General features: G+C 44.4%; 1 protein-coding gene across 1 annotated transcript in view; it reads right to left on the bottom strand.

The window, feature by feature from the left end:
* cxadr (CXADR Ig-like cell adhesion molecule) overlaps positions 1–22872 on the bottom strand; it is a 32200-nt gene extending 9328 nt beyond the window's left edge. Inside the window, exons 1-2 of the mRNA XM_010746883.3 lie at positions 22690–22872; positions 3613–3782 (exon numbers count right to left, since the gene is read on the bottom strand). Coding sequence (XP_010745185.1) covers positions 3613–3782; positions 22690–22741 — 222 coding nt within the window. The 5' untranslated portion in view covers positions 22742–22872. The remainder of the gene's footprint in view (positions 1–3612; positions 3783–22689) is intronic.
* Between the last annotated feature and the right edge of the window lie 4732 nt (positions 22873–27604).

The following is a 27604-nucleotide window of genomic DNA, read 5'->3' as shown; positions in this document are numbered from 1 at the left end:
AAGCAACCACTGTGGAGCCAAATCAACACCTGCTGTGTCAACAAAGAGCAGTAGCCCCAAATTCTAACCAACCACCACCCCACACACACACACAGTCTGGATCTTGAAAGCAGCAAGGAAATGCCTAGAAATAAAGACCAGGTGGAGCCAACAAGAAACCTCATAGCTCGTAGCGAGGGAGATGGAGGAGGGAAAGAGAACATGGAGGGTAAAAGGAAAAGCAAACAACAATGAAAGGAGTTCTCATTCTCTTTCACAGACACTGGCATATTCTTCCACATTTCCATGGAGACAGTCATCAACAGGCTTTTCTGTGCCACGATCAACACCAGGCATATGCACAGCAATACCCCTGGGTGGAGAGGAGGAGAGAGGAAAAGACTAAACACGCACAGGAGGAGAGGAAGAATAATGAACCCATCAGCGGAGGCAGAGCACGAGGGGAGCGAAAAACAAAAAAAAGGGGAAGCGGAGTCAATGAGGTTCTCGTGTGTCTACAACAAGTTGCCTTTTCTGCTCCATTTCCAACTGGAAGACTCGTTCCTGGAGCCGCCAGAGCACTCGCGAAAAAAAAACGGCGCCATGTTCATCTTGTACATATTAGCCACATAAACAGGTAATGCGGTTACAATTCGTCCTGGCTCTCAGGGGAGGGAAACCTATCCTTCTAACTTCACTGGGGGGTCGGATCAGAACATCAGCAGTAATAACAGCAATATGTGAGATGAGACCATGCAGGAGAGGAAATTAAATTGCCCCCGAGCTCAGCCAGACAAGAACTCTCACTTGGGCTCCACCACTTCACAGCACACACAGATGGGAGCACTTACACACATGCACACCTCTAGCAAAAAAATAAATAAAAAAATATATATCTGAACTGCACAATAACCTTGAGAATCGTGATTCAATGAAAAAAAAAAAAAATCCCATAAAGAGCCAGGGGAACGAAAATGAAAAGGGCAAATGACTAGACAAGCTGGCGGGGGCTGGAGAGGACAGCGGAGCAACCGCTGTCTGCGCGCGGCGTTTCATAACAGGTAGGACGACTCAATGATACAATCGCCACCTGGCCTGGCCGTTCTCAGTGGACGGATCATGCTGCAGAAGTAAAAAGACCTCTATTGGCCCGGGCTTAGTTTCATCAGACACATGTAGAAAATGAGGTCATTGTCATGTGATGCTGTTGCGCGGGGAGGGAAGAGGAAGAGATGAGGATCATTTGAGAGGCAAAGCAGAGCGCTGCGATACCTGTATACTCTAAACAACCTGCATCGCTGTGTCTCTGAGCTCCCACGGAGACTTTTAACTTGAAGCACTGCTGCCACTTACTTTCCATCGATGCAGCTTACTGCGAGGTTAAAGCAAAAATCGCTACCTGAGAATGGATTGAGTGTCCTTGAATTGAGGCTACGGATAAAAACGTGGCCGTGAGCGTTCACGATCAGCGCTGATAAACAACGCGGGTTTCACAGCTTCACGTTCGAATCCTTCAATACTTTGCCAACATTCCTGCTGTAATAACTTCAGCAAACAAGCTCGAGGACAAAAGAGACACTTTGTATGATACGGGATGAAGCTATGTATTTTTAAATGTGTTTCTCCACTCCCGTTCACGCCATTCATCTAGTTCTCATAATTGTTTTCCTCAGCTCACAGCGGCGGTGGTAAATCCTCGCGGCACACCCTCCTTTCTGCTAATCTGTAGCCAGGCGATGAGAGCCAAATGCAAATGACTGTTACTGTAGGCATGCCTGGCATCTCTCATTCAATCCCAACAAAGCAACAAGCATTAGCTATGCTTCACCACCATCAAAAAAAAAGGCCCTGATGATATGTGGGATATGTCAGATGAAGGAGGCCATCATTCCCCAGCAGATACCCGGGCTGAATGGATAATGCTGTGGTATTTCTTCGGATTGCATCAATGCAGAGAAGACGCAGCTGGAGTATGACGTTCATTAATATGAACAACATTCTTAAAGTGAGGCTTATTTGTCGCCCTGCTTCCAAAAGCAGTTCTGAGTTATACGACCCTGCAGACTGATCCCCGTGCACTAGCTCTCCACTTTAAAAGTTTTATCTGATGGTGGCGGTGCCTTTAAGAGGGAGTCTGGACTTGCTCATCTCGAGCCATGTGAGCAAAGGTTCACCATGCTCTCTGAGCATCTGGGAGCCTCTGGCTATAAAAGTTTAGCCTTCGCTCTCATTTCCTTGCCTGACCTGTTAACTTTGGTCCTCGCAGATCAGCCTAATCCTATTTAACACTGTCACTTATATTAAAAGCAGGCCTTTGGAATTAATATGCCGCTAATTATAAAGCATTTACTCCGAGCATGACTTCATATTGGTTAAAGGCTACACGGATGTGAGCGTGTGTGTATATGGCGAGCGAAATTTGATAGGTCAAGGAGAACAAATGCGTTCAGTGAGAGATGTCTGGCCTGTTTAAATTCCTACAAAAGGTTTTGGCAACGTTTAACGGGTGTGCAGATAGGCCTCGGCAAAATGGCAAGTTATAGAGAAAATAAACTGTGGAACCAGATGCAATTTGGGAACATTTGATATATTTCTACAGCTGCATACAGACAAGAGGAGGAAGAGGCCCGTCTGGGGAACCACCCACACTGAATCCTGCGCTCCCTCGTAGCATCAATGAGACACTGGAAAAATTTTAAAAAGCACCGATATTAACTTTTCATCCCGAGGAGCGCTCGCTGACTGTTGATGCAGGTCACATAATGCATGTAAGGGTTACATAGAGAACCTTTAAACAATAATCTTTTTAACTCCATCTTTCTTTTCTAATAATTCAGGGGAAAGTAGGGCAAAGGCTCACAGACTTGTGTAATTGGTGTCTCCGCAGTGTCACAAGTACGGAGCGAGTGCTACCTGGGTGTCAGTGGGTGGTGAAAAATACAAAGCCTAATGATGGGTATGTGACCTATTTCTAACATTTGGCCGAAAAGAAATAAAAAAAAAACAAACAACTAAAGCCACAGGATACAGGGGAGAAAAACAAGAGGGTGTAGGAGAGGGATGTGAAGGCTTTGTGACAGGTGGGGGAGTAGAGAGCCACAGGAGAGGGACCACACCACTGGAACGATCTGTCTCCATGGCTGTGAGCACCCTGAGGGCATGTGCAGATCCTGCAGAGCTGTGTAGTCTTTCCTTTCCATGGCTGAGGGCCATGCTGGAAAGAGAAGACACCGCCTGGGATAAAGAGAGCTCCCATCGCTCCCCACTATGTGTCTATGAGAGAACAAATGCCCAGCAGAAGTGCACGTGGCTCAGATTACATTTGTCTTGTGTACTGTATACGTCCCATGTTACTTTACAACAATTCGAGAGCATACACACCTAACATAAAACCTGGATTGCATTTCAACGCAGCAACAGAAACAAATGAGGGGGGAGAGGTCAGGTTGGAAAAGAATCTATAAACTACCGAACAAAAAGGTGAGAACAAAGCTCAACTTCTCTGAACGCTGATAAAATGACTGTGCTGAATAAAATTCCACCAGAGAACGGAGAGCTGCCAAATATACTTTTATGAGCCATCTCTGAAATGAAAACTATATTTTCAACGCTTTTGCACGGAGCTACACGTACCACTTTGTCCTCTTTCTGGTTGTCGGAGGCCAACAAGCTCCATTCGATATCCAGAGGTCCAGAATCTTGGGGAGCCAGACTGAACTGGCAGTCCAGCTTCACGCTCTGACCGCTGGCTTTTTCTATGGATGTCGGCCCCGAGGAGGTGATATCTAAACCGGAGGCCACACCTGCACATAGAGAGAAGAAATGGATGTCAACACGCAGAATAATAAAACAAGAAGACTTTTTAATATCCCAAGATCAGCAGGGAGAATTATTTATAAAGTCTATTGTGTGTCCCAGCTGTACACGCTAACATTTTGAATATAAATAATAAAGACGCTTTAGACTCGGTGACATAATTATGATAAAATAAATGAGAGAAAATAAAACATCCACACACTTTGGGTTCAGGTTCAACTATTTTTTTATAAGTTCTTTTCACACAATGGTATCTGTTGTTTTGCTCTCTAGCTTTGGCAGCACGAGCGGCCTCTCCTTTAACTGTTTTCAACTCGTTTTGTTCAACCTGAGAACAAATCAGCTGAACCTCTGGAGTGATGGTCAGCTGCAGTGGAGCCACCCACCCCAATACATTTTTTAAAATTGTGCAAAATGACTGACAGAAGACCAAAAAAAGTTCATTTTGTTGATGGGAAATCCTGTCCTGATTGCACCTAAATGCTTCGCTGTGAACTTCATGAGAATAGTTTTGGTTGACTTGCTTTGCAGAAACATTTTCCGTCACTTGTGAAATGCTTTGATTCAGGGAATGTGTCACTCATCAAATAAATATGGCTACATCTTGTCTGAGAAGTAACTCTTAAAATATGCATAACGTGAATCACACAGCGGTGAAAGAAAAAGAGACTAATAGAGCAGAACGTAGCTCAGCTGAAGGGATGGTGATAATAATATTAATAATAATAAGGGAGTAACTGTAGCCCATCACCAAACTGGAGCAGAATTTATTCTTAGAACGAATAAACATAATTTCCTAGTGACATCAACTGGTTTAAGATTCTCAATTCAATAAGAGATTTAAGCCGCGGCGAGGAACACAGTCCATAGAGAATGGAGTTGTCACATGCTGCCTCGACACATTAAAATCCTTCTGACAGCCTGCCACCTTCCAGTCAGCGCGCGGGGGGAGAACAGATTAAAAAAAAGAGAGAGAGAGAGAGAAAGAAATCAGCACAATATGTTGCTGTTAAAAAGCGCCGTAATTGTGCAACACTTATCACGCCGCACCGATGACAGAAAAAACATTTTCTCTAGCTACGTCTGCATCTCATTTAACTGACTTTAATGTGCAAAGATAATTGGCGAACCTGGCAACCGTAAACACTCTGTTCACCTCTTTCTTTTTTTATCACGAGGTTTCCAATAAAAGACAAACGAACAAGAATTGGTGCATCTATTCAAACACAACTAGTGTGTGGTACTGTAGTGCAGATTTAAATCCACAGAGACAGGTCAAGGTGACAGTTATGGATATCACATGCAGTGATTGGTCTATAGACACAAAGAGGGTGTTGCCAGCTGATATAGTTTGATGGATGTTTCTCCATCCTGGCACTCAGGGTGTGGGAGGGTGTGAGCTACAGGTTGAGGTCCTGCCGCATCTCATGTCCATCAGCTCGGTTTCAGCCTCAAACCTCGTTTCACTCTCGGCTGTGGTACACGACTGAATGAAAACACACCGCGGAGGTTTATGCACACATATAGAGAGTGACAGTCCCAGTCACACCCGCTATTGTTGAAGCTCAGTGCCTGTGAGCACTCGATATGGTCGCCGAGCACGAGCATAGCTTTATTCCCCGGCCGCCGCCGCCGCCGGTGCTGCAGCTGGTCGTTTCAGCCCACAGATTCTGACAGACGCCCTTGATGGGAGCGATCCATCGCCTTCAGCAGAAGCAAGAGAAATGGGGAGCAATATAGGAGAGAACTGAGATGTGTGTCTATCACTGTCAGAACGGATACACAGCTTGGCATCTGCATGATGGAAAGCTGTCTCAATTCACAAAGCACTTAAAGAATTTTTCAAAGTTGCTTAGAAAGGGGAGAAAAGTGCATTCTGCGAGAAAGAGAAGGTGTTGAGCTGGAACGACGTTTCGGAGGGACTGGTTTCTCTGACAGGTAATACGGGACACGGTGTGATGTACTTGATAAATCAATGACGGACCTCTGAGGCGGCGTTTGTTTAAATTACAGTTCAGCCAGAGGCCTCTCGCGTTCAAGCGTCTGAGAAATGAGAAAAGGCGCCATTACAGGATATCATCGCCTTCCTCTGGTTTGCTTTTAAACCTGCCCGTCTGGTGGCTCAGGTGACAGCAGGGCCACGGGCAGAGGAGCGTAAACACTCATAAATGCTCATTCTGCATTCAAATCAGCAGACAGCAAACTAAACCTGCCTAATCCAGCCACTGCAGGCATATAATCACTCGGCTGCTTTCTGAAAAGTTCATTCGCTCACTCCTCTGACTGAGTCACACATTTTTATTTCTGTTTGTTTTCTCACTGGTTTGAAGTGGGAAGGGTTGAGTACGACAAAAGGATATTTCTGTGTTCAGCAATTAAAAAATCAGAATGTGATGACGACTGTGTGGTTGTTTACTCATGCTTTATATCTGATCGAACCGCACCCACACACAGTCCTGATGGAGGCGAGCGGTGGAGTTTTCTGGAGTGTTAAACGTTTGTTTGTGTAGTTCATGAATGTTCGACTTTACAGTGAAAGTTTTCAGGTTTTCATTGTATCATCTTAAGCAATAAAAGAAAAAAAAGCATATTTCATACCCAGTAATAGCTGCCATCTAATAAACAATGCAACATCAGGAATAAACACTACACCACGAGCAACAAAGACTTAAAACATCGACTAGCCCACGCAAAACCCTCGAGCAATTTTAATTAAGCTCCTAAAAAAACACTTCACAAGTGTCAACCATCTTAGTTTAAGTTTCCAAACAACATCTTTGGTTATTAATTGCATTAAAAATGTAGCTTGACTTCTTCATTCGGCCTGTGCGCGTGTGACAGCACCTTTTTTTTTCCCATGGGAGCCCTGCCAACTTTAAAATAAATAACTAGAGCACATAGGTGGTGAAAACTACAGGAAATCCTCATAAAAAAATAACCCCCACGCATAAAATTATATGTTTATGTAGGACCCCCATTACTCATAGTAAAAGGACAATTACTAAAAACTGGTTTTCTGGACCTTTAAGGTCACGGGGGAAAAAACAAAACATCCCCTAGCACGAGATGCTCGTAGTGGGAATAACACACATAACCCTGCTGGCTTGCTAAAAAAGGGCAGGTCACAGTGTTAATCAGTAACTACCAGCTATCAACACAAACAGTACGTACAGTCTGTGAACCCTGGAGCACGTGACCCTGAGCAGAAATGATCATAGTGAGCTCAAAGTCTCTGCTACGGTGAGACAGCGCTCCATATAATCAGCGGCTTATACGAGGTGACTGCCAGCCCTTTATTTAGAGTAATGGCACCGGAGTTAAAGTAAACTGGCCTTCCTCCTCTGGAGGTAATATAATGGGGCTGATAAAGGGACACCATCATTACCGTAAAGGAAAACTATGAAAAATAGACTGTTGGTAAATGCAGTCATGCGTGAACACCACACACACGATTTCCTTAAGCTCAGTGTCTGCTGGAAGAATGTGTCCTGCTGTGTGTGCGTATAGTAGGGGAGTCGGTGAGTGGGGGGAGGACTGGCTAATTAAAAAGTCTGTCTTAATAACTATTCATGGCTGCCTGCATCTGTATGAGTGTCTCTTTCCCTCCGGTCTCTACCACACTGTCTGACACAGCACATCCCAGCGTGGTTACTGGGAGACTGGGAATGAACAAGAGGAATTTAGGGTGTCAGCGCACTCCACCCAATACCCCCACTGCCATTCACTCACTCACCCGCTCCCCCCACCACCACCACCACGACCTCTCCATCCCTCCCCTGCCTGCCTGTCCTCGTCCTCTCTCTCTCTCTCCAACACACCCATGATTGTGGAGTGCCAGTCCCCCAGGCCTCCAATTCTCTCCAGTCCTGCTGATTGTAACCGCCGCCCACCCCCCCTTCCACCTTTGTCGGCATACAATGGGGAGCGAATCCTGTCTCCTGGCAACCAATCCCTCGGAGAAGGTTGCCGTGGCGCTTAAGAGACGGCATGAGCGAGAGCGAGAGAGAGAGGGAGGGAGGGAGAGAGAGAGAGAGAGGTTAAGAAGCTGGCGACAGAAGGGAGTTATGAAAAGAAAAGTTAACGTTCAACCGCTCGGAAAAGCATTTGTGGAAGTCAACAGCTCAAACCTGTCACCGTGAGGCGTCTTTATAAACATCCCAAGACTATAAACACAGGCACAGTTCCTCTTGAAGAGAGATGAGCTGATTAATTCAGTTAGCAGATAATTATTATTATGTAATCACTTGTTTTTCTCTGTGTTTGACAGGTCAGAGAGCAGTCTACACACTTCACTTCAGGCATTTAAGCATTTGTCACGAGTTCCTATATTTTAACGACGACTAATGAAACCTGCAGCACAGCTCAAGCAGCTGATACAGATATCTATAACGGTGAACACAAAACAATCCTGATATGGATCCCTTCGATATGTTTTTGTGGCCAACATGATACATCAACTTTTCAGCGCTTCCTGATGCATGTTACTGAATCACCTCGGACCTAGTTCTGGATTTCTGTACCGCAATTTCTCATTTCTTATCAACCGACACACCAGCACATCCGCAAAAAGCTAACGTCTGCTCGGACGATTCATCGGCCTGCTGTAGCTCTCAGACAGGAGAGATTAGTTTCTCAGATTTCTGAGCATGGATACCGTTTCCTCAGAAGTGTTTTTGTCAGAGGTCTTCTCGGGCAGACATGAGGTTAAGCTGCAATGGTGTGAGGAGCAGGCTTCTGAGACAGCAATAAACCCTGAAACCAGGAGACAGTTTGACAAGCTAACCTTTCCCGACCCTTCCCGCCAGTCGAGCTAAAAGACCCCGAGAGCCTCGGCAGGGAGCCATAGTGCTTCGTAAGCCTCTTTGTCCAACCCTTTGACCTTAGAGAGCATCCTTGGGAGTAAGGTCTGAAAAGCCAAGTCTTACCATGGGGAGATAAAGGTGGCGGCTATTTTAAGATCACGACGCAGCAACAAGGAAAAAAAGCTTGGCTGGGTGGAAGAGGGCAGTGACGCTGCAGCGGGATTTACTTCGATTTACCTTCTTTGTGCATCCTCAGTGCACTTTCTCTGATTTAGCATTTCAGCTAAATAGCTACAAACAAAGAAATGTGTGTGTGGCAGGAAAATTGAACCAAGCATCTTTTTCTCATAAGCAACACTGCAAGTGGAAATATTTTCACTTAGTGCTCCCTCAAAACACACACACTCAAGAAAACATCTCACTCGTCAGCACAAACAAACCCGTGGCCGAGTGTGGCACATTTCTCTTGATGGCCGACGACGTTGGGATGAACATTAGTGATTCATTATGATACATTTGCAGCCTGGGGGCTCTGTAATGGCCAAATTGAACAGCACAGACCCTCTAACCCATCATAAACATTAGAGCCAATCCCCTGTGACCGTGCTGGAGAACATCGATTATTTCAGGCACGGTCGGAGGATAACTTCATAACTCGGTTGCTGCTCAGGAAGAAGGCTCTGAATGCTCGCCCCAGTGCCCCCGCTGAAACCGTTCAATTCGAAGCAGTGCGGCCGCAAGAAGAATCCTGGCCGTGGTTTATTTAGTGGTGCAGAGGGGCTGGGACTGTTGAACCATACTGATTGTGCTGTAATGCGGGCTGAAAGCTCCACTTGCCACACAGAGCTGCCATCAATTCTTAGTACCGATGACCTAAAGGCTGTTTTGACATAATTGAACATTAAATGATGAAGGGCTGACGGATGACAGGCACTTTACTCCGCTGCCGGAGCATTTGACAGCTTTTAGACGAGCCTGAGGGGGGGATGCGGTTAATACCACTGCTGTGACCGTCCACGGCAACCATTCGCTGCCTGTATTCATGTATTAACAGCGACAGTATTTCTGATTTAATTACCGGGGTTTACCAATAATCCTGGTATATTTCTGCAGAAAAACAATTAATGCCCGCCTGTGGCTGACGGGAATTTTATCACATTCCTTACACACTTCCAGCTAGATTTATAAACATACCATGAGGTTGGTAAAAGTGATGAAAACCCCAAGGGAATAAAAAAAGGAGCTACAGGAAGGAAGGAGGGAGGGAGGAAAGGCAAATTCACGCCGCCTTGTTCCTTAATGGTCGGTTAATCAGAAAGGTCTTCATCATGGGGACTCTCGAGTCATGGCCTTGAGATTCGTACTACTTATTTATAGAATGCATTAGCATTTGACAAGGTGTAGGACAGTAGATTTAAGCAGCAGCTGCTTGTCTAACCCCTCTGCCACCGTTCATTTCTCTACAGCTCGACACCAACCACTAAAAGCAACCCAGGCCAACCTTACATCCCTTACCTCCCCCCTCTCTCTCTCTTTCTCTCTCTCTCTCTACGCCCCATCCTGTGAGAAAAGGGCAAATTTATCTTAAGAGCCCTGAAGAGTAAGATAAGAACCCCCAGCGTCTCTGAGACCTGTGGAAACACACACACACACACGCGGATACAAACAAATAAAAAGGTGTGTGTCCTTCAGGATTTGTTGAAGCCCACAGACACGGTGAGATGGTGACAATATGAGGGGCTGGCTGTACTGTGGAGCTGATAGGCGAGACGCCAGGCCAAGAAGCAGCACAGAGATAGCCCGCTGATAACGGCCGCCATGGGAAACAACAGCAAATGTGCCAAAATGATCACGAGGGAAGGAAATGAAGAGAGTGGAGAGGCAGAGGGACATGAAGGTGCTAAACATGATGTGGTTCAGAGATACACTGGTTTATTAAAATGCCTGTGAGTGCCTGTGTATATATGTAGTTATGATGCAGAAGATATACCAACATAAAACAGCGGGAGTGTTTTCTTCAGTCAGAGATGCCGGAGGAGTAATTACAAAATCATGTTCTCCTCACTTTGCAGGGAGAGAGGGAAAAAAAAATGTTCCCGGCAAGCTTTTAGTGAACACGTGAAAGCAGTTTGCATGACGTGACGTGGTAGAAAATAGAAAAACTCAAGCTTCATTACAGGAGGAGGAGGAGGAGGAGGAGTGGGTCAGGTAGAGGATTTAAATCAATCATCAGCCAGTGTTTTTAAAAAGAAGTCTATGCTTGCTTGGACCACATCCAAGCTTTTAACATTAAACTACATCTTAATATGTTTAACTATATTAGACTTCACCCTGCACACACATCCTGGTGGTTACGGCCTAAGAAAAAATGATTTGCATAATCTGAAAGGGTGATCAGACTTTCTGACCACTTCCTTGTGATATGACGGCTGAATCTACCAACATGTTTATTTGATCTGGTTATAACAGGATCAGAGAGATGGTAGAGTGACCTCCAAAAGTTGGGACATCGTTATGATCTCATCTCTTAAACAGCAACGTGTTTTTCATATTTATTTCATCAAATACAAAACAAGAAAAGAGTGTTGTTGATATCATGTGTACCAGAAGGACATATTTGTGTTCCAAGCTTCCATGCATCAAAAAAATAAAAATGAAGGCCGAATGTCTCGGTGGAGTGTAGTCATAGGGCGCCCTGACACGGGAGTTTCTCTGCACTGAGGGGGAGGCAGCCATGCCGCTGCCTGTCCTATCCCCCCCACCCCCAAAACAAATAAAGTGTCTGATACAGACCAGGCCTCTGTCGGCGCCCCAGCCCCAGCCCCAGCCTTTGTCCGGGCCCCAGGGCACAATGCCAACTGTGATCAGGAGGCAGCATCACTGATCAAACACCAGACACAAGTGCAGCAGAGTGCAGCTACTTCATTCAGACCGCTGATGGACTCTCACAAAGTGGGTTTAACTGCGGGACAGGACAGTTGATGGAACGGGTTGTAGTGAACATACAAACATACGAGTCAGTATATATGGAAGCAAACCGAGGCGTCTCACGGCTGGGCCTAATTATGTCAGAGAGGTGAACACACAAGAAGTCAGCTTAAAGCAACAGAGCGTGAATATGATACGGGAACATTCCCCTTGAAACACGGGGCAAGATGAGGGATTAGAAGTCCTTCCTGGAGCTCCTAACAAGCCCAGGTTTCCACCGTCATTAGTGATGGAATTTTACGAAGTCAAACTCCTCGGGAGGCCGAACAGTCTCACATTTTCTGGCATTTTCCAGAGCTCAGCGATTTTTATGTGCTCCGAGAGCTCAATGTTTCACTGCACCGTGTTCACTTAAATATACCGGGGCGCCCGTGAGAATGAGCAGGCGGATTTGCCTCTCTCAGCGATAACAAACTACTTCCTCATACCATCTGAAACAAATCATTCACACTGCTCCGGCGTGTTGGCTCAGTCACCTGAGGACTTGTTTTTATTTGACTTTCAGAGTGCTTAGGTGGTAAATCCAGTTACAAATACAATGTATGTTAAGTAAAAACACCAACGGAGACGTAAAGAGTCTTATGGCTCACTGCCAAACCACTAAAAGGATTTATGTGTTCAGGCCAGACTGCAGACAGCTCAGAGGCGAGTATAAGATATCAACAATTCCAATACGATGAATTCCTGGGTTCCTCCCTTTTTCTTTAGATAGCATGGAGCATATTTTAAAACTGAGTCTACAAGATGTAATGGGTAACTCATTTCTTGCTGGCTAACAACTGCTATGAAGTTCAGCTGGCTCGGTTATGGCTGGGTTTTGTAGGAGATGCAGGAGACCGACTCCTGCAGATTTAGACATGACTGCAGCCTACGGTAGATTTGGCTGGGAGACAGTTAGTGAGCCTGCTGTTCTTCCTCTAGGTTCTGGTCTAAAATTAGGTCCCCCTGTCTGAAGGCCATTGCACGATGGCAGTCTTTTGGACATTGGCAGAAAATATACCTTCCTATATGTTTCGTTTTTTTTTTTTTTTTTAAAAGCCCAGAGTGTGCTGCCAAAGGCTAAAGAACCAGCACAGCCGATTTCTTTGAAAAGATATCTGATCACCGCTGAAAGCTCCCGAGGACAAAAAAACGGCGCACTGACCGAGTACTTTGTAATAACTGCTAAAACATCAATTCCTTTTCAAACGCATTTATAACATCCCTTCTCTCTAAACCCTCTCATCCTGTCCGAAGCACTCCCGACCAGGCAGAATGAGGTCTTTGTGAACGGCGTAACAACACGGGCAGTCCCTTCCTGTCCTCTGTTTGAGGGGGGGCACACCACAGCAGGACATCAAGATAAGACTGCTGTTAAAAGATAACAAGATGGATAATCCTTTTTCTTTCCTCTCTGTTTCTCTTTACTGCACTCGGCGGTGAAACAGGCCCCGATGTTTCAAGGCTGGATTCTCTTCCCCGCACAAAGCCTCTTGAAAGCAGGTGTAGTAGTAAATGCACCTGAGTGTCGAGCCCTGTAGGAAGCTGCGGGCGAAGACTGCCAGTTGTTGTTATGACTTAACCAACACCGCTGGGTTTTATTCATGCCTCCAGCTCGCACTCTCAGCCTAGACATGAGGACAAAGCTCAAAACAGCTACTCGGGTCCACACGGCGCGTTAAATGACTGGATGTGATTGGCTAAATATAACTGCGCTGGCGTAGCCGTCCTGCACAAAGAGGCAATCCTGCAATTTTGGTCATGACATAGTATGACGGTATTTATTCTCCATGTAACTGTGCACAAGATGAGGCTTGTCAGACTCGTGTGGAAAGAGTCCGGACTCAGTAAGCCCATTAAAGCCTCAGAGCTCAGATTCAAAAGGGGGGTTCAAGATTGGAGGAGATGCGTTGCAAGCTGCAGCGAGTTTGCAGTTTGTTATTTTGACCCCGATGGTCTTCGTAAGCTAATTAGATCCATCGCAACAACCCGAGCATCCGTACAACAAAAAAAAAAAATCCTCAGAGCTGATCACAGCAAACTGGACGTGAACTCCTTAAGCAGAGTGTACATCGACATATACGTTACTCACACATTAAATTGGACTCCGGAGCATGAAATTGCTTCTGAATCAAAGAGCTAGAAGCTATTTTGTAATACACAACTGAGCAAAGCTGATACTGGGGGATGCAACGAGCAGAGCAACCACCCAAGTTAAAAGCAATTGCACATCTTTCCTCATCGTGAAGATCACGGAACAAATTCACATCTGCTTCTTGTCAACAGCGTTTGTAAGAAAATAAGAGAGCACCATGAAATCATTCAAGTTTTAATCCTTAAGATTTTTTTTTTTTTAGTCTTGGTTGACACCCATGGTTGCCGTGGTAACAGTGTCTATGGGGTTAATACTACGGCTCTGCAACAGTGCAAAGAGAAAGAGAGTGAACGGTAAACAGTGAGGCTGACATCAATGAGATAAAATTGAGCTGCAATTACATGCTGCACTGTTCTCTCCTGTGAATCACTCGTGCTTACCTCGGCAATCTGAATCCTGCTCGAGAGGACAGCGGACTCTGCCACCCACCACCAATAAAGAAAAAATATATTTACCCGCTGTGTGGACAGCTTTTTTAAATTTGTTTGTTCCATTTCCAGGTTTGCCTCTTAACTTTCGTAAATAGACGACATCTATCAATGGGACACATCCACACTTTAACATGCACCGCAGATGCAACTCACATTTTGTGTTAACCAGCAGAAACCCAGTGTTTCATGTTTTGCCAACTTGATAATTAAGCCTATTAAGTTGTTTTGCCTTGTTGGTTTTTGAATCTGATTAATGAACATGAATTTGAACACGTTGTTTCACTCAACTATGTAATCTATATCTTATTAGAAGCATAATTTGATTTAATTAACGATGTTTGGCAGACAGCTGTAGAAGAGCTTCATTTACTTCCAGCTCTGGCAGTCAGTCCCACTGTACGTTATGTTAGAGAACGGGGCAGATATTTGCCAAAATGTAGCAGCTCACAAAAGATGTCATCTTCTCTTTGTGCTGTAAACAGGAAGGTAGAAGAAATAATGCCTCAAGCAGTCACCACATTTGTTGGAAGGGAAATGGAAATGCGATCTTTCCGGACAAACAAGAAAACCCAGTTTGACCTTGTTGTCAGTGGAAACATTATATTAGTCATGGTAAACTACAACCGCTGAGTGGAGGAACACCTGTGATTAATACAGCACAAACTGCTCCTCACACCATCCTAACAATAGGGTTTAACATGTGTTGCAAAAGGTACAAACCTGACTAGTTAGGATGGTTTCTGCAAGGACGTCTGGCTGCTGAGTGTTTAGTGGATGCAGTGAAGTGCTTTCGCCTGAAACCTGCCACACAAGCCAACTCCCTGACGGCTCTACTGACATCTAAAAAGGTCTGACCCCTGAGTCGTCTAGACAGGCAGCCAAACACTGCTTATAGGGCATCCTGAATCAAGCTGACAAGTACATAATCTCGGTGAAAATGACAAAGGCGCAGCAGAGCGATGACGGACGCTCAACTCACGTCGCACATGAACATATAAAAAACAGCAGATTTCATGTTGATACGGGTTAAATGTTCTGATAGAGAGGACTGGCAGATACTCAGACAGCGCTGTGGTGATGTTTCGGGGTTGCATTTCTTGTCCATTTTGATAAACGCGTCCCGCAGGCTCTTGCATTAATATCTGTTCACTCAGATCCAGGTCAAGGGCAGCCAGCAGATTTTTCCCACACTTTGTCTTACATCTGAGGGATTATCAGGGACTTTCCGTGTCCAAACTAAAATTCATGTGTTTTTCTGACAAGGTCTTTAAAGCTCTTGAGATGTTACAGTACTCCCCAGCACGTTAAAGGCTGATTAATAAGAGTTGGAGGTAGACTTTTTCGTTGATAAAAAGCCTGGGTGACATTGTAGGCGGTCACAGACTCTTTTTATGCGTCCATAGGTCATTAATCTACAACTCTAGCTGTGGAGTTGTGTTATAGCTCTGGCTGTCACTGATAAATCATCCCCTTACTCTCATCAGATGGATGTCCTGTCACAGAGAGATTAAATGTAGAGCTGATGCTCCCCTACACCTTGTGTAAAGAGCTGGGCGCTGGTGACTGGAGATGGCGTGGTTCACTCTTCTCCTTACTATTATGAGCCACTCACAGCCAGCCAGCCAGCCAGCATGTGACCATGAATTAAACATGCTCCATTAAGACACTTAACAGCTGGTTCCTTGGGAACTTACCGGCAACAACTGCAGCCCGCTTGCTCCTGTGTGTCTGCTTATTAAAACAGCAGCCCTTGTGATTAAGGTTGTGAGGTAATGTGCATTCTGACCATCATAAACCAGCCAGTCACAGAGCTATTTTCAGTTCAATCTCATCTCTTTGGAGGGCGACTGGGCCAGCTGCCGATTTCCTCACATGGCGGCGAGATGCACTACAGTAATTAAATGTCTGTTGTGGCTTGCCGACCTTGCCGTGGTTCAGCCTGCTGAGCCTTTTCTATACCCAACCGGAGCAGATGTCCTGTCCCGTCATACCTATAGATCCAACGGCGACCCTGGAGTAATATCTTCAGAGGAAGGAGGGCGAGGAAAAGACCGTTTTAATGAATGTTAAATGGAAGAGAGGGAGGCGGCAGACGGCCACAGCTGGTTGTAAAAGCCGTAAGAAGAAAATGGAATAATCTGAATGTAGTTAAGACCTGCGTTACGAGTTATTATATGAATCAAAGAACATTAAAGTTGACAATTATAAAGTATATAGAAATACCCCAAGAAGGAGGGGTATGTATTTCAATTTCTCTATGACTGCAATGACAATTACCCCGACGGGAGAGGTTTCATCTAATCTAATCTCGTGTAATGCTCTTCCATGAAACAAAGTGTTTCCTCGCATTCAGATTTCCAGAGGAGGATTAGAGACACGCCGTGCATACAGTACTTTCCTTTCTTTATATCTTCATACACCTGCAAACATCTGAAATGTGTTCATATCGGTCAAACCGCGAGGTTGCACGGTGCAGGTTAAAATTACGTTTAACGGTTGGCCCTTTTCACAGATTCCAAATTCGAAGGATTTGCTCTCCCGTCTCTGGCTTCAGTTTAACAACAGCTTGATTATGAGGCAACAAATGTTACAAGAAATGGGATTTTCTGGGTCTAATTCTGCGTCGCCTTTGTATCAATACTCCCTTAACGCTCCTAACAAGATTCGGGCCTGCATCATGAAATTTCACGACACAACGGATTTAATATAATTCTAAAATCTATAACGCAAGCAATCACGGCCGTGTACAAACTGTTCAGACGGGGGGATTTTGTGCATTTTTTATTTATTTTTTTAGAACAAATCCCTTTTTTTCTATGGACAGGAGTTATTAGCATAACTATATAATTTCACATGATGATTAAACCTCAAACTAAGACAGACAAAGACTGACTTGAGAATCGGCGCCACGGGGGAGCAGAAATGGAGTGGGGACTGAATCGAGACAGAGGCTTCACGACAGACGACTCTTATTTGCCTTTTTTTCACCCGTCGACAATGTGTAATGTTTTTCAATGAGATAGAGCTGCTAAAAATGGCTCCTTCAACAGCTGCTTTACCCCCCCTCCTCCTCCCAAAATTCACTCCACCTTCTGCTTCTGTCGCCTATTTTCCCGAGCCATAATATTTTTCAAGATTAGACACACAATTAACTCTAATGTTCTTAGCGGCGAGAGTGGGGGCTTACTGCCGGAGGACGAAGTATAATCATCTTCCCACAACTCAGCTCTGTTTAAGACAATGCCTGGACATTAGCTGATAATAATGGGACATGCACAATACAATGCTTATCTCCAGAATGATGCTTTAATAGGAAGTCAGAAGTGGCAACAAAAGATTTGTTGCCAGAATAAATTGTCAGGTCTGTTTTACAAGATAAAGCCTGCTACTAAATCCTTCTTTAACGCCGCACACGGGAGTAATCTAGCTGAGGTTCAAGCTTGTGTAGAGCTGAGCTGACACCTACCCAGCAGGTAAACTGAACACGAGCGCCTGCAGATGCAGAAACCCCGGGGACCTGCCTGCCACACCGCGTATCCTCATGCTGTGACGGCGAGCTCAGATGCCGTGAGAATGTTATGCAAAAAAAACAACCAGGATACACGGAAGCATTCGGAGTTAGAGGAAGGGGAAGAAGCAGGAGTAGACCTGAATGCTGGCTGTGAACTATTTGGTCATCGGTTTAAAACAGGTCATTCAGGAAGCAAAGCACATGTGAAAAACTAGAGATTCACTTTCTTTTATCATAGTTCTGAGCCTTGTTTACAAAATAGTACGGCGTCTACTTCATATTTACAGTTTAATGAGTTCCAGCATCATCTTTCCATATAATTTTGTAATAAAATCCTTCAAGTCTCCTTCACTGCCTTGTGTGCAGCATCTTCCCTCTCCCTCTCTGCCATTCATCTACAGTGAAACGGTGTTCTGGCGATGCTCGTCTGAGATACGAGCTACCTGAAAATCCTTATTATCATCGCGGTGAATGGCTTATTTGTCACAAAAGCCCATTCTTCCTCATTAGAAGCAGAGGGCGTCGTGGGCACAGCGGAGCTGGGCATCGAGCAGCTAAGTGATGAATGTGCTTTGGGGCTGTTTATCGCCCGAACGGTGCAACGCAGCGATGATGACCGATGGACTCAAGAGAGCGGGGAAAAAATCAGCACGGGGCTGACCTTGTTTCAACTGATAGGTTACACGGATAGCAGAGGAAATGTGTCTGCCTCAGTGGAACTGCGGTTCAACGTTTGGTTCTTGAATTTCAGCAGTCACGATAAAGATATCGGAGGTGTACTATCTGATTTAATTATTTAAATTCATGCATTCGTAAAAGAAGCTTCTCCAACGCCACCACACCGAGATGTTGGAAGCACTGACAATTCTTTGACATTCAGTAAAATCTTCTGCACTCCTAACTGTGAATTTAATTGGACAATGTTTACATCCTAGTTGGATTTACACAAAATCCAGTAAAAAAAAATAATTATTTTTCAGCTCAGGCTGGACAGCAACACTGCTGGATAATTAGGAAACTGCAAAAAGGTGCCTCCCGAAATGACGAGCAGCAGAACTAATGTGAGTTTATCCCCTCAAGACAATATGTTGGGCCAAATTTCAGGTGATTCAGGTGACCAGCTCAGCTCTGAGCCCCTAACCTACCTTTGCTGTGTCTGTCAAGTTTGTTCACAGCCCATAAACAGTATCCAACAATAGTAGAGGAACATTGACGAGCAGACAAAAACAGACTTCTCGTTTTTAGCCAATGACTGCCGACTTGTTTTAAAACAAGGAACTGTGATAGATACCTAAATATCGATGGCTACTTCTGTGCTCGTTATCGTATGTGAAAGGGAAATCCCACAGAGGAAGGTCAATTGATCAGCCACATATTGATGCTTCTTTACCGAGGGCAAAGTCCTGTGAGCCGTGGAACTGTAACGGTTCTTCTATGTGTGCCCAATATAAAATAATCTGAACATTTTCTAGTTTCAGCTTTGGTTTTAGATGACTGATTGGATAACAAGCAAACTGGCCAATAAGTCATGGTCCCCAGGGGTCCCACATACACACTAGAGCATGACCTTTATGAAGTGATCAGCCACTAATTTGTGTCATTAAGGCAGAAACTGCTCTGGAGGGATACAGCAGGTCATTTGCATACCTCGGGGGAGCCCGGCGCTGTCAGTGGGTCAATACTGTGGCCAAGAAGTGAGAAGGCATATAAACTTCAAATATCCGTCAATGTAACATTGACTTTATGACCAAGGGATTCAAAAATAATCTTGCCAATATATCTTCCCTGCAGGAATGCTTTAGCAGCAGCAGCCCAGGAGGCAGTTTTACCCCGTACCTGTGCAGAAAGGAATGGGCTCTGAATACAGAGTGGCTGCACGGCCATTAACAGGACACAGAAACAAGCAGCACTATTAATCATCCTCCCTGATTCTCTAGCAGGCAGCGATTTGTTCATTCAGTAATTCAGGTATGGAATGGAGAGAGAGGAAGGGGGGAGGAAGAGGGAAGGTAAAGGCAGGATCGGCGTTTCACACACTGCCATGTAGGTGAACGTGAGTTGGCATGGCGTTCATACAGCGCTGGCATGCTAAAATATTAACGCCTGGTGCTGTGAATATTCATGCTGGGTCGTCCCCGTCGTCAGATCGTGGAGGACAAAGCGGCGTCCCCGGAGTGTAATCCAATTCTGCACGTTCCTGTTTCGTTTCCAAGGACAAGGGGGCTTTGGGGCGGAGAGAGTGTGGGCAGCTGCTCGTTTTTGGAGGTGAGGCTGCAACATGTTTCAGCCGACAGAAGGCGAGGAGCGGCGTTGGACTGCGAAGTGACTGTGACCTCAAGTCATTACTGTCTACACGGGGCCAATGACAACGGCTCAGGTCGTGCTGCACATGGGCCCCAACGCCTTATCAACACACACACAGCTGCAAGAGTTGTTCCCATAGGAAGAGTTACTCGTGCTGTTTTATGATAATCAATACATCTGCGGCTGCTATGAGAGAAATAATAGATTTGCTCTGCTGTAAATGAGGATCTAATACATACATACATGCAAGTAAGTAAGGGGGAGGGGAGCTTTCTAGAGAAACCAGAGCGCGCACACACACAAGTACACTCCCTAGATCAGCGTGTCTGTTTTCAAAAGGTAACCAAGCAACCAGTTTCTGGCCAGGGCCTTTGGTTTGTTGGCTTATCAGGTAACCGCCTTCTGCGCCTGCTCGGTTCACTGGTTTTCTGTTTATCCCAGGTCAGAGGCTTCCACTCTTGACCTAAAGAGCCAGACATGGAAGAGAAAGCACATGGGCAAGTCTGATAGCATTGTAAGCAGAGGGGTGGGAGGATATGACCTTTCAGGTCCTGGGCAAGGACTCAAACATTTACAGAGTGCCAACTAGAAACGTCTGTTAAAAAGGCAGGAAGAAAGGCTGACGGGGAGAACCAGCGCTGACAGACACGTTGTGTTTCTTGGGCGAACTTCTCCGATGACGGGTGTAACAAACAGATTTGTTGGCAGCGAGCGGTATCAGCATATTGCGTTATTTTTTTTTAAAAAGCTCAATGTGTTGAAATAAAAGCAGAACTGCTGCCATGTGTCGAGCCTTCGCGAGGAGCAGGAGTCATGCCACAGCATCTCGAGTCGCCGTTAAGAGAGAGAGACAACCCCACAGAGACTCATGTCAAACATCAACAACAAACAAACAAACATCGACACAAGGAATTTAAAAAAAAGCCGTCTCACTTTCCTTTCCTTGAATCTAATTACGTTAATTTGACTCTTAACAATAAGAAATTCATCAGGGAGACTGTGTGTACAAACATTGGTATGAACCAAATATGTCGTGTCATGACCAAATTTAACTGATACTGTGAAGGCTACATGAATACTATCTCCACTACACGGACTATAATTTCAAGGATTTCAATATCTCTGCGGTGTCTTGTGGACAAATAGAGCAGAGAAAATGGAGCAGAAAGGTCCCTACTTTGTTATTTTTACCATTGGAGAGAGTTAGGTTAGCACATGATTGTGTGTTAAAAGAACACTGCGACTCTGGCAGATACTGTTCTTGTCCGCTGAAGTGGAACAGCGCCCAAATGACGAGGCCACGACGCCATTAAGATGGTAATGAGCCCAAACTAGTGGACACAACAATGTGACAAAAGGGAGGCTAAACAACACACTATGTAAACCTTATATCACACTAAACGCCACGGCTTTTTGCAGAGGGAGAGAGAGACGTGCTGGATGGATCCTAAAACAAAGCACTTCTTCATTACGTGTGCGGGTTTCTCACTAATTAACATACTGGAATGTCATCGCTCTGTGGCTTCCCATCGAAAATATTTCAATAACTGCCACAAGTGTGTCACCGATTGGGAGCCAAACGCCAAAGGAAAGAGCCTGCGGTTAAAAAAAAAGTTTCACATTATTGTTTTCGAGTGGGAGGAGTGACACTATGCTGGTTTCAGTGCGAATTCCTGGACACCAAACAACCACGCCCATACGCATACAATCAATCATGCGATGACTACAACAGGGTGTCACATTATCATCATACAGTTTGCATGAATAAATAAGTAAAGCAATGTTTCGTGACATGTCTTTCACGCACCAAAACTTACAAATTAAACCACGCCAACTGGCAGATGCGTTGAATGGAAAACTCCTGTGTCTCTTTTACGAAGGTGCAAGTCAAATGAATATCTTAACAGCAGAAAAGCAGGTTTAAAAATAACAAATATCCCACAGCACCCTGCCTGGGTGAGGGTCACCAGGACTAAACCTTTTAATCAAACAGAGGTCTGGATATATATTTAAATAAATCAATGACAGCAACATAAACAGAGATTTCAACAGGAGCAAACATGTGGTTAAATTAAATGTGAGCCATGGGAGATGGAGCCTGTGGGTGCTGGGTGGTGGAGGTCAGGCAGCACCACTAAAGCAGATGGCAGACAAAAAAAAGGGCAGCACTTTGAAGTGGACACAGGTTTTTAAAAAAGCAAGAAACAAGAAACATCTCTTAAAATCATATATAACCCATGGGAACATGAAACACATTAATTCATTAGTACAAAAACCACCTCCTAATATGATTTACCTGTTGTTAGACGCTTTTAAACCAAACTACTCTTTATTTTATTAAGATAAAATGTGTGTTAAACACATTTTTCTCTATTTGAGAGCAAACCGACGTTCATAAACGGTAAATATTAACAACAATAACTTAGTTGTAGTTAAATTAAATTTAAATTCTTGGCCTGTTGTAGCTAACTAAACTGACCTTGGTCGGAGTTAGTCCCTGTTGGATTGTTTCTTTTTTTAAACTGACGCGATTTGTTTTAACACGTTTAAAAAAAAAAAACTTTAACTATTAAAACATATGTTGTGAAGTTATTAGTTTATTTTAAACTTTAAGTTTCCACGTTAACGTCGGCGGTTGAACCAAGAAAAGAGAGAGACTACTTTCCGTTAGCCGTTGGAATCAAAGTAGGTCCGCGGAGGGAGCCATAAAAAAAATAAACTTACCTGCGAAGAGGCCGAGCAGAACCCAGCAGAACCGAACCACCGACAGATCCATCCCTGCTCCCTGCTGTTATTTCCACGGCTTCCCGTCTCAAAGTTGCTCGGTGAACTTATGCTGAATCCGTGTGGTGTGTCGACTGAAGCATCCAAACTCCTCACTCCTCCTCTCTCGCCGCCTCCCTCCTCCTCCTCCTCCTCCTCCTCCGCCGCTCTCTGCAGGTGCACAGCGGAGCGCGCCGCAGGGTGTCACGTGACACGCGGTCCTCCATAAAGCAGAGTGAGCAGCGCCCCCTGCCGGTGAGAGCGAGGAGGAGCCGCCACACGGTGACTCCTAACCCGAGAACCAGGGGCGGCACCAGGAATATTTTGGGGCCCCATGACAACAAAAAAAATCTAATTGGGGCCCCCCCCTCTGTGTGCAGCTGTTGTCCCCACATCTCTAGGACCTAACTATAGGGGCGGCAGTAGCTCAGTCCATAGGGGCTTGGCTTGGGAACCGGAGGGTGGCCGGTTGAAGTCCAACATGGACCAAAAATATGGAAGGTGGACTGGTAGCTGGAGAGGTGCCAGTTCACCTCCTGGGCACTGCCGAGGTGCCCTTGAGCAAGGCACCGATCCCCCACAACCGCTCACTGGGCGCTGGTCTGGCCGGCTGCCCATCACTCCACCATCTCTCTCCATGTTTGCATGTCTATGAGCCCTTGTACCTTGTACTGCATGTGTGTGTCTGGGTTAAAATGCATGTCAAAATAGAAATAGAGTGAAAAAAGAATTTCCCCATTGAGGGATAAATAAAGTATATCTTCTTCTTCTTCTTCGTCTATCCCATCAAAAGCTTTACATAACTCTAATCAAAGGCTTGCAACTGTTTTAATACTAGTACTAGCACAATATTTACTGCTGGTGATTTGTACGTGCATGCAAGTCTGCATACAAGTCCACTTATTTGATGCGAGGTTAAAAGCCACCGTAAAAATGTGCTAAAGGGTCATTTTTATTTAACTTTTACTGCCCAAAACGTGTAAAAAAAACAAAAACAAAGAGATAATTAATTTCATTATTATATTTGAAATACAGTGGTCCCTCGTTTATCGCGCGGGATACGTTCTAAAAAAATAACCTGCAATAGACGAAATCCGCGAAGTAAGTTTTACAATTATTATACATGTTTTAAGGCCGTAAAACACACTTTTATACACTTTTCTCAGACAGGCATTTTCTCACTTATTTAAACACAAGTTCAAACTTTCGCAGATTTAACAAAAATAAGTACAATACTGTATTAGTAAATTAAACCGTATTTCACAGTTCCTCTTTGTCCTGGTGCCGCTCCGCTGTAACGGCTTTTTCCTCTGAAGGCCTTGGTGCAGGTGTTTTTTTTACCAAGTGCAGAACATACAACGCATTTTGTACAGTACTCCCTTAGCTAGTCAGGACGCCGAACACAATGCGCGTTCATACTGTACATGCATGCAAGTCTGCATAATGCAGTTCACTATTTGATGCAAGATTAAAAGCCACCATAAAAATGTGCTAAGGGCCATTTTTATTATAACTTTTACTGCCCAAAGCACGTAAAAACAAAGAGATAATTCATTTCATTATTATATTTGGGAGTGACCAGGATAGATAGGATCAGGAATGAGTACATCAGAGGGACAGCACATGTTAGAGGTTTTGGAGATAAAGTCAGAGAGAGGCCAGACTGAGATGGAGAGATAGTGAATATATTGGTAGAAGGATGCTGAGTTTTGAACGGAGGCCTAGAGGAAGACCAAAGAGGAGGTTTATGGATGCAGTGAAAGAGGACATGAAGGTAGTTGGTGTGAGAGAAGAGGATGCAGAAGACAGGGTTAGATGGAGGCAACTGATTCGCTGTGGGGACCCCTGAAGGGAAAAGCCGAAAGGAGGAGAAGATTTGAAATATATATACTCAATGATGATGGTTTAATACTTTTATATTGGTGTTTACCCCTGTCAGTCGTGGGCCCTTGGAATTGTCCTAACTAAGTCTAGAACACAAACGTTAAAATTAGTAACACATGGATGATTTTTGTAGGATTTGGACCCCTTTCTTTAAATATGTAGGTAAAAGACTCACAGCCATTGTATTAAAAGGGATGATAGATGGCAACGAAGGAAACTGGCTAACTGAAACTTTCAGGTCATAAGGTCGGACATTAATTTACTTTTAACTATTTTTAAATTTTCATTTTAAAACAAAACAAAAAAAGAAACATAGCATTTTCTCTCCAAACTGACATTATTTTCTTTATTACTTTTCTTTCTTTACAGATATGTATTTGCTGCAACGCTGTCAATAGGACTGAGCATTTCCTTATGTACATATATGTGTGATTGTGTATATATGTGTATGTGCATATACTTGCCTCCCACATCCTCCCAGCCAACATTCAAGCTCTGTTCATTCAAGTTTAATATTTTTTTTTTCACAGTTATCTCCCAAATTGTCTTCCACAGGCAGCACTTTAAAACCAGACACAAAAATTTCAGGAACATTACCTGTACTACACCTGTAAATTATAAATTATTTATTCTCACTCATTTATGGGGTCTTATTACTGTGTGGAGTTTGCATGTTCTTCCTCTGTGTCTGTGTGGGTTTTTTCCAGGTACTCTGGCTTCCTCCCACAGTCCAAAAACATGCACTTAATAGGTTAATTAGTGAATGTAAGTGACTTATATTTAATCTACTCATGCTGTGCATACTGTAATATTCACCTCATGTGCATAATACAGCCTGCTGTACTTTAGACCACTGTACTTTGCTCCATTGCACTATCACCAGTATTTTATTCATTGTACAAATGCTATTGTTATGCACGTCATTTGTTATGTTTGTTTACCTGTCAAGCTCCTTGCTTTTTAGCCACATTTGAGTCTATGTATGTATGTACGTTGAGAGCAAATTCCATGTGTGCACACCACTTAACGATTCTGACCTTTCAAGAGCACGAGGGCAGACGTGCCGCTGTATTTAAAAATCAATTATCTTTTATTTAACAATGTATGTGTATAAATTATATCCTTCATTGTATGTATGCAGCTAATGCTGTAAAACAGAGCTTTCCACATGAGAGGCCACACATTAATCACAGAATTATACATTTGCGATAAACTACAGAAGCCTCAAGTGGTCATACATTTTATTTCCTCCTTTTCCTGGCAATAATAACCGGAAAAATCATCTCTGATGCCGTTCATTGATGCCAGATTCACAGATTATTTATTCTAACCCTAACCCTTTAAGGAAAAAAAGTCAGGAATCGCAGCTTTAATAGAAGTTATACTTGCTTGTCATCTAGTAAATAAGGTAAAGAAAGAAAAACACCAACTAAGTAAACACTGAAAGAATAAACAAAGCCTTTAATAAGTCTCCTAAAAAAACACTTCACAATGTCAACCATCTTAAGTGAGTGTCCACAACATCTTTGTATGTAATGCATTAAAAAGGTAGCTTGACTTTCTTCATCTCGGTTCATCGCCTGTGCGCCGTGTGACAGCACCTTTTTTTTTTTCCTGGGAGCCCCTTCCAACTTTAAATAAATAACTAGGGCAATATGTGTGAAAACTAAGGAAATCCCCAAGAAAAATAACCCCCACGCATAAAATTATATGTTATCCAGACCCCCCCCATTACTCTAGTAAAAGGACAATTACGAAAAACTGGTTTGCGACCTTTAAGGTCACGGGAAAAACAAAACATCCCCTAAGCACGAGATGCTCTGTGGGAATAACCACACATAACCCTGCGGGCTTGCTAAAAAAAGGGCAGTCACGTGTTATCAGTAAATACGCAGCTATCAACACAAACAGTACGTACAGTCTGTGACCTGGAGCACTGACCCTGACAGAATGATCATAGTGGCTCAAAGTCTCTTGCTACGGTGAGACAGCTCGCCATATATCAGCGGCTTATACGAGGTTGACCTGGGGCCAGCCGTTAATTTAGAGTAATGGCACCGGAGGTAAATAACTTGAAAAACTGGCCTTCCTCCTCCTCTGAAGGTAATATATGGGGCTGATAAAGGGACAACCTCATTGTTAAACCGGAAAGGAAAACTATGAAAAATAGACTGTTGGTAAATGCAGTCATGCGTGAACCCACACACAGCATGTCCTTAGCATCAGTGTCGGCTGAAGAATGTGTCCTGCTGGTGTGTTTTGCGTAGTAGGGGAGGCGGTGATTGGGGGGAGGACTGGCTAATTTAAAAAAAAAGTCGTCTTAATAACTATTCATGGCTGCCTGCATCTGTATAGTTCTCTTTCCCCTCCGGTCTCTACCCACTGTCTGACACAGCACATCCAGCCGGTTCTGGGGAGACGGGAAGGAACAAGAGGATTTGGGTGTCGCCCCCCCGGGGCCAAAAAATCACCCATAATACCCCCACTGCCATTCCTCACTCAACCCACTCCCCCACACCACCACCTCCACCAGACCTCTCCATCCCGCCACTGACTGCCCTGTCCTCGTCCTCCTCTCTCTCCAACACACCCATATTGTGAGTGCCAGTCCCCCAGGCCTCAATTCTCTCCAGTCTGCGATTGTAACCGCCCGCCCACACCCCCTTCCAACCGTTTGTCCCGGCAATACAATGGGGGAGCGAATCCTGTCTCCTGGCAAACAATCCCGTCGAGAAGGTTTGCCGTGGCTCTTAGAGACGGCATGAAGCGAAGCGAGAGAAAGAGAGGAGGGAGAGAGAGAGAGAGAGGGTTTAAGAAGCTGCGACAGAAGGGAGTTTATGGGGGGAAAAGAAAGTTAACGTTCAACCGATAGGAACAGCATTGGTGGAAGTCAACAGACTCCAGCTCAACCGGTCCCCGTGAGGGGCGTACCCCATTTTTTTTATATAAACAATCCCCAAAAAAAAAAAAAAAAAAAAGACTGTAAACACAA

This window comes from Larimichthys crocea, chromosome XXII, assembly GCF_000972845.2.
Source record: "Larimichthys crocea isolate SSNF chromosome XXII, L_crocea_2.0, whole genome shotgun sequence".
Taxonomy (NCBI): domain Eukaryota; kingdom Metazoa; phylum Chordata; class Actinopteri; family Sciaenidae; genus Larimichthys; species Larimichthys crocea.
Note: the sequence above shows the minus strand (reverse complement) of the source record. Positions and strands in the feature narration are given on the sequence as shown.